This window comes from Bidens hawaiensis, unplaced genomic scaffold, assembly GCF_021521415.1.
Source record: "Bidens hawaiensis isolate Kalapana, Puna unplaced genomic scaffold, B.hawaiensis_p1.1 tig00000459_1, whole genome shotgun sequence".
Taxonomy (NCBI): domain Eukaryota; kingdom Viridiplantae; phylum Streptophyta; class Magnoliopsida; order Asterales; family Asteraceae; genus Bidens; species Bidens hawaiensis.
Window position 1 is genome coordinate 716,297 of NW_027491031.1, and position 14,728 is coordinate 731,024.

Sequence of the window (14,728 nt, forward strand, 5' to 3'; positions counted from 1 at the left end):
ATCCGGGACCGACAACACTCGGGTTTTACCAATGCACGTGTTTACCAACCGACGTCACCCCATTGGTCCACTCCATTTTTAAATTTTCCGCTATTTGTAGCTCCGGTACCGTAACGAGCGTACCCGAAACCGACCGAATTCGTGTCCAGTTACCGCCTCAATGTCCAAGACCGGCAACGCTTGGATTTTACCAACTACCCCGGTGCAGCGCACCGGGCACAACACTCGTTAAGATAATATATATTTATTCATAATTTTTTTAAGGGAAATTCGATTTTAATACTCCCAACTTTCGACTATTGGCCGCTGACACTCCCAACTTACAAATTGGCCGCTAGCACTCCCAACTTTTCACATATTTTTTTGTACCACTCCCGTCGTTAAAAAACACTAACGTCGTTAGTGTTTGGGCAAAAAGTGTAAAATGGCTAAGTTAAAGGTAAAATCAAAACTTATTTTAAATATATCCCACCACCATCACCTTCCTCCACTGCACTACTACTACCACCCACTACCAACCGCCACCTCCAGCCACTACCTACTACCACCCACCACCAGTGCCACCACCACCCACCTCCTGCCAACGCCTATCACTGCCACTACAACCACCCACCACCCACAACCACTACCCCTACCCTCAACAGCCTCCACTACCACCATCACCATTGCAACCACCCACCACAACCATCACCTGGTTCGTGTATTTGGTGGTGGTAGGCGGCGGCGGTGGTAGTGGGGGTGGTTGCAAGTGATGGCGGGCGGGGCAGGTGTTATGGTGGTTGCAATGGTGGTGGTGGTAAGCGGTGACGGTGGGGGGTGGTGGTGGTGAGTGGCTGTGGTGGCGGTGTAAGTAGTGGTGGTGTTAGGTGGTGGCAATAGGTGGCGATGGAGGGAGGTGATGATGGTAGAATATATATATATTTTTTTAAAAAAATTATTTTACTTTTAACTTAGTCATTTTACACTTTTTGCCCAAACACTACTTTTTACTTAGTCATTTTACACTTTTTGCTGAAACACTAACGACGTTAGTATTTTTTAACGACGGGAGTGTTATAGGAAAATATGTGAAAAGTTAGGAGTGTCAGCAACCAATTTGTAAGTTGGGAGTGCCAGCGACCAATAAGCGAAAGTTAGGAGTATTAAAATCCAATTTCCCTTTTTTAATGAAAACTACAGTGCATAATTATGTACATTATGGTGGGTTTGTTAACTACACTAGGCTAGGGATGAATTTTTTTAACCCTACCTGAAGACCGAGCCTGGCCCGAGGTGACCGAGACCCGAACTAACTAAACCCAAAAGCATTCAACTCGAAAATAGGACATACCCGAACTGTTACGTATTAATTTGGTAATCAAGTGTATGATCGAATTAAGAGAAGAAGAAGAACATAGAAGGAGGAGTTAACTCTCAAATCATCGATACCTTCCTCAATCACGAATCACGACTCCTGAACATGTATACTAACCTATTACAATTATTACCCTAAACTATTGAACATTTACAGTTTAGTCCTTGTACTATTTACTACCTAACACGAACTCAATTGAATTTTATGAGTTGAGATGAATTGATACATCATGCTCTAGTTAATGAGTCGATAATTTTGATACGCATGTATCACGATTAATAACCAATTGTTGACATGATAATAAAACGAGTCATGCTTATTTGAGTAACTTTTTTTTTACTATATGGCTTAATATTGTTAATTGTGGTTAAATCAATAGGACATGTCAACAAGCAATATCACACATATGCCACATAAATTATACGGATGACTATGTGGTCACAAATATATCTCACTCCTTGCCACAGAGTTGCCATCTTCCATCTCTCGCCATCATGGGCTAACAAATGGTCCAATGCTAGCATTGCATATGTCTAACCAAAAGACATATCCGTGACAGCAAAAGCTATCATTTATTCAACATAATTTACACGCAAAAAACATGAATTCAAAAGATAAAATGTCGTGTGATATCAAATACTCAAATTGAAACGTGTTTAATTCTATCTTTAAGATAGTAAAATCTTAAGCATCGTGTGTTCATATTCCTTCATTTACTCGCCATCTACGATGATGTTCGCCATTGCAACTCCACTTGAAGCTTACCATTCCTCGAGTCTATTAGATTGTACTTTTCATTAATTCTCTTGTTGCTCACAACATCCGCAAGTTGTATGTCCACGTAACCCAATGTTTCCTATCAAAAAAACGTTACGTTACAAAAAAAAGTATATTATCGTACATTTAACAAACAGATTAAAAAATTAAGCTAAAAAGAGTACGAGTCTCGTACAATCTAATCAAAGAAACAAAATGGATGGCATTAAAACTTTTAGAACGGACCCGTGCATTTTGCCATCATTTGTATATATATTAAACGGGTCAAATAACGAATAATTCTTAATTTGTACCTTGGGATGAAGTAGACCCAGTCTTGAAGACGTGCTAACGACTTCAAAATGCATCCTGTCGTTTGTTGGTGGCTCTTCTAAAGTATACGAAAACTCTTCATCCCATCTTGGATCGCGGGTTTTCTTCACAATCTGCATAAAATACGAGAGTCATAAAAATTTATACAAATTGTTGATACATATTGTTAGTAATCATCTAAAAAATGGTTAATAAGAGGTTAAACAGTTTTTATGTCATACATAGTGACAATTTCTACAAATTATTAGTAAATTAGTACATATAAGTTTTGTTATCTTTAATGGACCATGAGTAAAATCAAAATAATAATCAGCTTAAAAGAAGAGTCAAAGGAGACCAAGATAAACTTTTTATTGCATAAAAGTATAAAACCTGCTAATGTTTTTACTAAAAGAAGTATTTTTGAAATAAGACAACTTTTTACATCATGTTGAACACACTAGAAAAGATAACCTTTTACGCTTATTAAAAAAATTAATTATTCATAAAAATGAATGCTTTTGGGTGAATAAATTTCTTGTCAACGTGCGTGAAACAAAAAAAATCGACATGAAACTGAAATAACCAAACCCAAACAAAAATTAACTGTTTAGTTTTATGTTTTTGTAAAAATCGAACTATCGGCTTGGTTTCGGTTTTGAAAGTATTTAAAACCTAGATGGAACCAAACTTATGGACTTTATTTTTAATTTTTAATTAATATATAAGAATATAATAAATAGTGAACTCATATATTTTAGCCCAAATGTGTTATTTATTAACAAATAGATTTATCCCAAACTTATTTATGTTGGGCCAATTATTTTTTTTTTCTTCGGGCTCACAAATTTCAACGCAGAAAAGCAAAACCGAAAAAATCAAAACCATACAATTTTTAAACTAAAAAAAGCAAATTTTTTTATTTTGGTTCGATTTTAGTTATAAACAGACTAATGTACACCCCTACAATTTTACCACCACTAAAGACAGATTAAATGTCTTTTTTTATTGTAAAAACCATGTAATAACTGCTTCCATGTTTTTTTAATGAAAAACACTCATTAACATTTTTTTGCAAATTACCTTGGTTTTTTTCTCTTCTCCTCTAAAAAGCACACGAACAGATGGATTTGTATGATGCTTTCCTTCAAGATCTTCAGCTTGATGGATTATAACAACCAGCAAACCGCCGCCTTCAGGCGTACCTTCGGGTGCCTTTTCAATGGCATTTTCTTCTCCATCAGCTGGAAGTTGATCATCTTTAAACGGCTTGTAATTTAACTCGATCATGATTTGGCCCCGAGATTTCTCGTTTTGCGGGTCGTTTGGGTCCATGTTCTTTAGAAGTTCAAGTGTCATAACTTTTGGTTCCTCTGGTGTAACCTCTTTTAGTGGTACAACATTCATTCCCATCTTATCATGCTTCCCTACCTGCATGCCACACCAGTTGACCACAAAAAGTCAAAATGCAAAGTTTGGCCAGTTTGACTTTTTTTAATAGATTTTGTTATAGATAAAAATTTAAAGTTTTAACCCTTTTTCCTTTAGCTCCTTCAACGAGAAGTTCGTTAATTTAATAAACGAATGAACATGAGCACATGTGAGTGTTCATTCATTAAGCTTCTTTATGTTCACAAGTATAGGTTCATTTAGTTTATATATGTTTAAATTCTCTCGTTTACGTTCTATATAGATCAATTTAATTTATAGGCCAATTACAACTTAATCTAGTTCTAATAACATTTTAGGCGCAATGCATTGTTCTTCACAGTTATTCTATAGGTTTTAACTTGGTTATATTGGTTCATCTATGTTCAGTTATGTTTGTTCGTTAATACTGTTAATAAATGAATATAAACGAACAGAAACAGTTCACTTTCTTAACAAATGAATACAAACAGGAAAACCTTGTTTGTTTATTTGTTTGTGTATCACAAACTTTGACCAGTTTGACCATTTTTTATATTGACCCGTTGAAAAATGAAATACAACTCGGGTCAACCCGTTTTTAGGAGAACGGGGCGCATGAAACGTACCTGTTCCCAGTCATAAACTATGATCTCGAGAGCTTGTGATTCCGGGTCCTTAACAACCATACTAAACTCCTGATTCCATTCAGGATTCAAGTTTTTGTATTTTATAGCGGTTTTCTTAGATGGAAGTTTGTCTTCAGTAAGTTTCAACTTTACATACGGGTCAGAAGCACCCAAAAGATCCTTCTTTTTAAGTTTCATGGCCTGTATAACCTTCACGTGTAGCATTCCAACGGGCCTCTTCATTGCCCTGACAATTTGAAACATTGACTTGTTAAAACTTTTGAATTTTACCAAAAGGAATTTCATTTGATTGGTAGGAAAATGTTGATGAATGACTAATACTTACTTTGCAGGGTCTAGTACGGGTACCACGAGTGTTTTAGGCCATAAATACATGTTTGCAACCTGATCTTTAATAGTTTCCTGAACGAAAATGTGTATAAACATTAAGCTAATACAAGTTTAGTTTCCCGTCTAGTTATTTAATATGTTGCATACCTGGACAAATCTGTACAAACCAGGGATGGACATGAGGTCGGCCCCGAGAAGTTTTAGCCCAAAATCAACATGAGGCTGAGAATATTGAGCAAATTTAGACACAAATTACTAAGATGGCTTATTTATAAAAGTCACATAATTACTTTTTAAGTTATTTCCTATTTTGTAGGTGAAATAAGTTTTTTTCAATAAGCAAAATGAGCTATCTTGTTTCAATCTGTAAATTTTGTCGTCGTGAAATTACAAGTTTACCCTTACCATGGTAAAGGTAAACTTGTAATTCTTTTAATAAATTGTGACATTTAAATTATCGAAAATATTAAACAGCTTGGAAATATAGAAAATGAATCATATTGGATATTTAGAGGATCATGAATCATTTTCATTTTCTACCTCCACAACTGAACATAATTACTGTTTTTCGGCTGCAACAAATAACAGTCATATTTACCTACAAAATCTTCATCAAATTGGATTCTAAATGATATTTATAATAAATATTATTACCTTATCCATGAGAGACACATGGATTTGACAGAAACACGGGAAGCTGGGAACTAACGGCTTTAAGGTGACACGAGGCGAGGCAAATACTTGCAAGTCAATCACCTGAAAATTAAAAAAATAAATAAAAAATTAATAACGTGTCATAAGTGCATAATCAATTAATGGGTCGGGCAGGTTGGGTCGGGCAGGTTGGGCCGAGTCAGGCTGGGCCAGCCCATTAACAGTCAACACTAATTTGGGCTGATGGGCCCGCACACACATACCTGAACGGTGGGCCTCATCCCGAATGCTTTAACTGCTACATGTATGTTAGGATTGCCGGCCCATTTGAAAGATGGTTCCATTATCAACTCCTTATCGTCTGTTGCATAAACTTTCATTCCTGAATAACCATAAAACATACATAGTTATAACTTATTAATCTTCACTTTATCAAATTTAGAAATTTAATAAGCAGCCATTTAAAAACCTTGAAATGTAGGTGGTAAGGTGCCTAATGAAAGTGAATCGAATTCGACTGCATCAATTTTGTACTTTGGGATCTGTTCTTTTATGATAGGCTCTGCAATTGTCTTCACAGTCTTGCAAATCACCTAAAAAACATTTAAAATATCACTACTCGAGGATCATATATAGAGAGGGGAATACTGGTATTGCACATAACGGGTCTCAATGTAAAACGGGTACATTTTTATCCGAGCCAGGTTAAACACAAAACACTTTTTGTCATGAATTATTAAAGTTTATATAATTAGTGCATGTTAGGCTATTAGCTTGCAAGATCTGGAATAACAAAATAAGTCATTCATTTTCTCAAATCTTAAAAATTTGTAAAGTAGAAGAATTGGTTGAAACGCATTTTTTATTTCTTTCCAGAAATTATATATACATTCATTAATTATAGAATGTACACATGTTCAAATCATGAGATCACATTCCCTACATACGTGTAGGTAAACGCTTAAAATTTAAAAAGCATATGAACAAACTAGTTTAATGGTTATTTATGTACATAAGTTTTTCAAAATATGAACCATTGATAAAAGAAAGTAAACGGTTAAGGTTTTTCTTTTCGTTTTCGTAATAACTTAGTGTTTTATAATGAAACACACCTTATATATCATTAAGCCCCATATACACTGCTGTCACAAAAACATAACTTTGATATTTGATATGTAATTATATTTACACAATTACACCAATAAATATAATTATATAATTCAAAAATCTAACAAAACATTGTAAGAGATTGACTTATTTTCTTTTAAGACAATTTTCATTTGTTTTTTTTGTTTGTCAAGTTTACCAGCACAACATATAACATCAGACCGACCCAATATGAGTAAATGAGTCAAAATTAACACTGTAACTCAATACCTTGTCTAGATATGGCCACATTAACTCGATAAACTTGTTAAGCCAATCGACCTGCACGCGATAAGCTTAAATTTAAAATTTAATGCAAATGAAATATTTAAAGCTGCAAAAAAAAATTATAAAATTATTTACTACATACCCGATCATGATCCGGATTTTTGACCCACATTGGTATCTCTGGAAGCATGTCCTGTAGAGACTTTGTATCTCGTTCAACCAAAGGTCGTACTTTGGGATCCTTTAATAATATTATAAAGTAACAAAAACACAAAATAATTATTTTGCTTCATATAACAAAAACAAATCATAAACATCATTAGAAAAAAATGATAATCAGGTTAGTCTACGGTGAAGTAAGTTGTTTTTGTAGGTATTTTGAGATTTGCTTATTTCAAACTAATTATTCTTAGTAAATTTAAATTAACTAGGGACCGGTTACCCCATGTTCAACGACAGGAAGCACCTTATAATATACGTTATTTATAGTTCATGATCCAACCATTACAACATACAGAAAACTTGCATTAACAATTCTAAACAGCATTAGCAAAATAAACTTTTAGAATTTATCGATTATGATGCACTCACTATAAACGAAAGAGAAAACAAAAATTATAGTTGTAATTTAACCAAAAGGGTATTGAAACGTGTTCGTTACATTTTTTTTATAATGTAACGTCCAAACTTACGCAACCAAAGTTGCATGCTGCAAGTCCATAACAGGTGCTAAACGAAAGATAAAACCCCAAAAAATATAATGTGTTCGATTAACTGATTAGCCGATTAGCTAAATTTGTAGGGAAAAAAACGTGTAAAAATAATGATAAAGATTATGTATTGTAATCTTTAAAAAAATGAAATATAAAATAAAGCAAAAAGGTAAAAGAAAATAAGATAAAAAAGAAAAAGCTAGTTTAGTGGCACTTGTACTCAACGCTACTCCACATGCACACTACTATACATCTATTGTATATTGTGTGAAATAAAATATTAATAGTCTATAAATTATTTGACCGACAGTGAAAGAGAATATTCAAGCTTAAACTCTATAAAATAAATTAAAAGATTTGAATGATTTAGGGACACAACAAGTTTAACTTATGGCCCGAATAAACTTTTAGACACATTCTCCTTATCATTAATAAACATACCAAAATGGTGTTAGTGCAACTACAAGCATCTTTACTTTTTTTAGTTTAAAAAGGTGAATCTTCTAAATAGCATTATACTAAAAATAATCATGTCATATTTTCTTCATCATTGATCATAAACAACATCATGTCATATTCGCTTAAGAGCTCAACTCGTTTCAAGCTCTTTCTCTAAAACCCGAGCTCAGGTCATTTATCACATATTAACTATTTTCTGTATGCTTTTTAACTATTTTTATACATTTTAAGATTAACCTAAACAAGCCTAAGCTCGGCTTAAGCTTGTGTAGTACCTTAAGCGAGCGAAAGCTCAGCTCGAGCTTGGCTGTGCAGTGTTAAATTAATACATAGGAATCCAAAATAGGTAAAACTTAAATGAGCTTCTAATACAAGGCTTGAGCTCGATAGTCCTTAAACGAGCCAAGGCTTAGTTCAAGATCGAAGAGCCTAAATGAGCTTCTCATACAAGGCACTTGTGCTCGATAACTAATTAAAGCTCGGCTCTAGCTCGACAAGCCTAAATGAGTTAAAGCTCGGCTTGAGCTCGAAGAGCCTAACAAGCTTCTCATACAAGGCTCGAGCTCGATAACTAAATAAAGCTCGGCTCTAGCCGATGAGCCTAAATGAGCTAAAGCTTGGCTCGTATTCAAAATCATAGTCCTTACACGAGCCAAATTAAGCCTGGCTCTAGCTTGACGAGCCTAAACGAGCTCCTCATACAAGGCTCGAGCTCAATAACTAAACAAACATTATGCTCACGCTCGTGTCAAACTTTTTATTAATCCTATCTCAGGTAGCTCGTGACCGAGTTATTTAACATATAAAATTATACGTTAGTGTTACTTACGTCACGTCATATAATTACTTAGCTAGACAAAACACCACGTGTAATCTTATTATAAGGTAATAACTTTTTTAACTTTTAACAAAAATAAAATATTCTAACAAAAATATCACATTAGCACTATTTCAGCATCTCGTCTGAAACGTATTTGTTGACTCCGTCCAGAGTCAACAATTTTCCACAAACACAATCAATCAAACACATCAAATAACCAACCAAATCACACTAAACTCGAATAATAATAATAATAATAGCGATTACGATTACCTCAACACGAGTAGGCTGGAAGTAGATGAAGAAGTAATATCCCATCACCATTCCAATCGAGACTCCAATTCCAAATCCAAACGTACCGGCAATCGTACTCACTATCCCCATCCTTATTCCCGATCTCCGTCCGAATATCCGTCCAAATCCGATTCTCATTCACAGCACTTTCATAACCTAATAATAATAATAATGAGCACTGCAATTGAACAGAAGTAAATACGTTATATTATTGTTGTTATTATAATAATATAGAGCTTGAGTTGAAACGTGACAGTGGATGGAAGGATTAGTTACCTAACGGATTTGATGGATAGGTGTCGGCAACGGTTTATTTATTTGTGTAATGTGCTCCCATTTTGTATGAATGTGAATGTGAATGTGAATGTGAATGTGAATGTGAGAGAATGGAGCGGATTGGTCTTCTTCATAAATATCTTCTTTATGACTCCTTTGGTTCCTACCAATATCTAACACTATTTGTTAACCTTTTTTTTACACTTGTCTTTTTGTATACTTTTATAAAGTTTATTATTATATATAATAACTATTTTTTAACAGTTTTGTTTTTGTCATCTATGAGATTTCGATAGTGTGCAAACGAATTGAGCTGCTCGTGGGTCATTTGAGCTTGGATTGAAAAAGCTTAAAATGAGAGGAGCTTTTTTGAGCTCGAGCCGATCTGAGCCTTAAAGAATACCCGTTTAGTTATCGAGCTTGTGCTCGACCCTTATGTGTTTTTATGTTTTACTTTTTTTAACTTCTAAGTATAAAGTTAATACTTCACGATTGAGCTTGAGCCGAGTTTACGCCAGTTTAAGGTTTCTCTCAAAATAATAATAAAAAATTATGTAAATATTTTAATGAGCTCGACCAGGCTCGCCTCGGATTTCAATTTGATCCCACTAAGTCAATAGTATCCAACGCCTTGAAGATAACACTAAATCAAGAAACGATTATTGTTAAGAGTTCTTAGTTTTTCTGTAAATTAGCAAGATAATAAATAGAATCTTACTCATGTTTTGGTTTATTATTAAATTTAAGAAAACTATGAAAAGAATTGGTGTTATAATATAGGATTGGAAGTATGACATAAACGAATTCAGTCAAGCTCCATTTTGAATTGTTTTATCTTAACAGAGCTTGATGTTGATTAAATTCTATTTCTACTCGAGCTTGGTTCGTGATTATCTTTTGAAGCTTGTGTTTGGCTTGTTTATTATGCGTCAATTATATGGTTTATTTATATAACACGAGTATTTTTAAATATTTATAAGCATACATATATATAACATATTATTTAGTTAGAAACAACAGGCGTAGTCAAGTTAGCTCAACTTGAGAACGTTTACTAAATGAGCTTTAGTTTAGACTCAAGTTTGAATTTTAGCGAGACAATCTCTGATAACTTACAAGTCGACACTTATATATTTTAAATCTTTTATTATAACTTATTCAAGTATATCAAATCAAAAAATTTAAAGGGTATATATGTTATTTAAAAATCTTCAAGGGTATTTTAGTCTTTCAACTTTTCTTTTCATAAATAATATAAACAGCTTAGTGAGAATATATGACTAGCTTAATAAGGAAATTAATAACTAAGTTAAATTACATACAATAGATAATAACTAAAACTAAAGTATCATTATTATAAAGGCAGGTTCCTTGTTTTTTCTACAAATATAAAGTTAGAAGGTTAATAAAATAAGTTCTCATTTTGTCCTTATATTATTAAACTTTAGTTATTAATATAATCATGACACGTTACCAGGGCCCTATAGAGGTTCCACAATAAATGATGTCCATAGAGATATGGAGTGGTTTCATTTGTGGATAGAAAGATGAGTTCAAAGCAACTTTCACCCAATATACTCAATAATAATGTTGGCTTCTAAAATGAGTGAGTACTTTCAAAGGCTCCTCATTTGTTGCATTCAATGATTCCATGTTTTGGTTGGTGGTGGTGGTCTTTACTTGGTGATATTACTACACTCACCCCCACACACAATATGTACTTTCTTTTTCCAATGTAAGAGTGATTGACCGACGAGTTTAACAGCTAATGTTTTACCTCTAAATCTACATAATGCATCTACTGCTGGATTTGAAACATCGACCTCTAAATCGAGAGAGCACTTATTACACTACCTGATATCATTGGACCAAATATCCTTTGCTAAGAGACTGAGAGGCGAAATCCAAGCATATTCTTCATATGTAACCTTCGACTCAGATGCAACTTTATTACTTTTGGTTGGGTCAAAGTAAAATAAAAGTGAAAAACTATAGAGTTTTGATTGTAAGGTAACCTAAAGTTGAATGGGTCACACTGTAACTTCACGAGGGGCCATTTTTTTTATCACAAAACGTTATTTGCTTTCATTGTGTATATAATATTTACAAAATTTTCAACATATTATACCCATCCTGGTTCTACACAGCGAACACTTCACCACTGACTAGCCACTAACAAGCTACATGTAAGGAGGACGTTTGTGGTATATGCCACTGGCAATCACGGACAAGCTACGAATTATATATTGGGATACTCTTATAATATTGATTCGACTAAAACACGATCAAGTTTTAGTGTTAACACTAAAGATGTTCTAATAGCGGCCCTATGACAACAACATTGTTGGGTGCATAAATTTGAAATGGTTAAATTATCAGACTCCAAATTCATTATAATATGTGAAATGTCAGATCTCAAGTAGTCAAATGTAAAAGCAAGGATAACAATTTTTAATAGAAAACATCACACAAAAATAGTCAAACTTTGAGTTGTCATATATAACTCGTTTAATAAATGATATGTTTGGGGTAAACAACTCACCAAATTGTTTAAAATTTTATATTTTAAAACTCATTTACTGTCTGATATGTTTAGATAAATGAATTAAACTAGTAGTGTTTGGTTTACATTTTTTAAACCTATCAAGGTTGGATTGTTTTTTTCCTTCAAACTAATAAATGAAACCAGTCATATATTTAAATCATAGATAATTGAACTAGAGGTGCATAAATCAGGTTTTTTAAATATCTGGGTTCGGGTATAGAACCAGGTTCGGGTATGACCGGGTACGGGTATGACCGGGTATTGGTAGTAATCGGGTCGGGCTTGGGTAGGGTATTGTCTCTAAAAACCATACCCTATGCATCGGGTTCGGGTCGGGTATAGAACCGGGTATTCTAAAGCCGGGTATTTGAATACCCTATTATTGGGTATTGAAAAAACCCTATTTACGGGTTTTTTCCGGTATTTTTTTGGTATAGATTGGATTTTTTAAAAGTTTACACTTTTTTGGGGTATTATTCGGGTATTTTTAAGGTATTTTCCGGGTATACATCGGGTATTTGAAATACCCGGTTTTGGGTATTGGAAAACCTCGATTTCGGGTTCGGGTATTACCGGGTACAAATCGGGTTTTCGGGTATTACCGGGTACAAATCGGGTTCGGTTCGGGTTCGGGTTTTAGTGCCAAAATGCGTACCCTATCCGTACCCTACGGGTAGGTTCGGGTACGGGTATTAAAAACCCGGGTATTAGAAAAACCGGTTCCGGGTATTTATTTCGGGTCCAATTCTGGGTTCGGGTTTTTTGTGCACCTCTAGATTGAACATTGAAGATAACGTAACACTTTACTGTAGATAATTGATATTGGGCCATTGTACTGATTCCACAAGGACCATGACCATCAAAATATGATTGGGCTTTAACTACTTCTTGTTCAACTAGAGGTGTAAAAAAACCTGTCCGAAACTGGTTAACTGGAAATTGAACCCGAAAGGTTCACATCTAAAACGGGTTTCAGTCAAATCAGTTCTAAACTGAACCAAACTGCCTGTTCGTATAGCGGTCCGGCCTTTTCACAATCAAGCCGGTTTTAAAGCCGTTTTTTTTTTTTGCCTAAAACCGGTTCTAAACCGAACCGAATCGGTTTGGATCAGTTCGACTTGTTCTACGCTGAAACCGGTTTTTAAAAACGAACCGGATTGGGTCAAAACAATTTTGGCCATGCAAAACCCAAACAGGTTAGGTTTAGAAACCGGTTCAATTTGGGAAAAAGATGGTTTTGTACACCTCTAAGTTCAACTATACATATGATTGGGCTTTGCTTAACAAAATAACAATAACTTTCTTTATGAATTGCTATGATCTTTTATTTACTCCATGTTGCGAGACTAGAAGCTGCAACATTTTGGTTGAAAGTCATGCACCTTTTGATGGTTAACACTACCTATAATGTTCCGTGTTTCCTAGGTTCGATACGTGGTGCCTTTAGTGCTTAATAATAACTTGGTAGTTGGAACATAAATACATATATATCTTTTTTAAATTGGCATGTAAATATTTTTAATAAAAATTGTGCCACACAAGTATTTTTTTTATTTTTTTTCTCTTTATTCCTGCACATGATATGTCTTCCTTAAGATCATGGAATATCTTTATTTCTTTTGAAGTTAGGTAACATAAAATGCATTGAAGTCTCACTTTAATGTGTTATAAAATGATATTCATGTAATATCTTTATATGATAATATAATTTTGATATATACACCACTATAAAGTATAAAATATATCTAGAAGTGTTGGAAGGTGGAAAAGCCTCATAAATTCACAATGAATAACCTGCACTCACATCTATATTGCATGATGTAACAATATTAACCCTCAACATAATTTAGGCGCGACAATTCCCGACACAACATGAAAATAACCAGTCTTACCTATTTTGAATCGGGTTTAAACTAGTAAACCGGCTCGGGTCATAAACGTAAAATGTTTAGTAAACGAATTTTGTTTGGGTGTGTTGCAAATAGACTGGAAGACATGTTTACAACTTGTGTATATGACTACTATGTTTATTTTTTAGTGATACAGTTAAATTTAACTGGTAACACATAACATATACAAAGAATATTAACATTAAATTCAAATAATTTGACATGTTTAGAAGCCTCGTAATTTGACAATGAATAACCTGCTATCACATATATATTGCATGATATAACAATATTAGAAATCAACATAACAAGATAGTCAAAGAAGACATGGATAAATAAAAAAACACATACTATTTAGCCTTAAAACTCATAATTATATGTTTACTATTCACAGGCCTATTCAGCTGGTATTGAAGAATTTTTTCGGCCAAACCGCGAACTATGGTTTTTGAAGAAATGATAAGAATTGTTAATAAATAGAAAATATGGGGAAGGTTAACGTACAAATGAAATTAGCGTGCTAAACGTGAGAATCAAGTAGAGTAATTATATATACAAGTAGAGTATTTATGTAATTACATTACTCTATGATGTAATTACATAAATACTCTACTTGTATATATAATGACTCTACTTGATTCTCACGTTTAGCACGTTAATTTCATTTGTATTTGATCCAAACCCTATAATGAACTTCATATTCCTAAAACGAAAAAAATAATAATGATAACAAATATTAAACGTCTAATTCCTAGTTCCAAACAATAAACCAAACCATAAACCGTCAAACAGTGAAGCAAACCATATATATTTCAAACCGGCCACTTTCTTCAATTCGGGCGGTTCGGGTGGTTTACAAACTACATATTAACCGATCCCATTGGTTAGCATAGTC

General features: G+C 33.8%; 1 protein-coding gene across 1 annotated transcript; it reads right to left on the reverse strand.

The window, feature by feature from the left end:
- Positions 1–1,925: 1,925 nt before the first annotated feature.
- LOC143630074 (synaptotagmin-2-like) lies at positions 1,926–9,417 on the reverse strand. Its single transcript, XM_077099176.1, has 13 exons — positions 9,400–9,417; positions 9,103–9,301; positions 6,980–7,078; positions 6,841–6,891; positions 5,933–6,056; positions 5,727–5,845; positions 5,464–5,565; positions 4,957–5,031; positions 4,805–4,881; positions 4,459–4,705; positions 3,506–3,853; positions 2,425–2,556; positions 1,926–2,210 (listed from the first exon to the last, which is right to left on the reverse strand). The coding sequence occupies exons 2-13, from the start codon at positions 9,259–9,261 to the stop codon at positions 2,079–2,081; spliced, it is 1,665 nt and encodes a 554-aa protein (XP_076955291.1). The 5' UTR covers positions 9,262–9,301; positions 9,400–9,417; the 3' UTR covers positions 1,926–2,078.
- Positions 9,418–14,728: the final 5,311 nt, after the last annotated feature.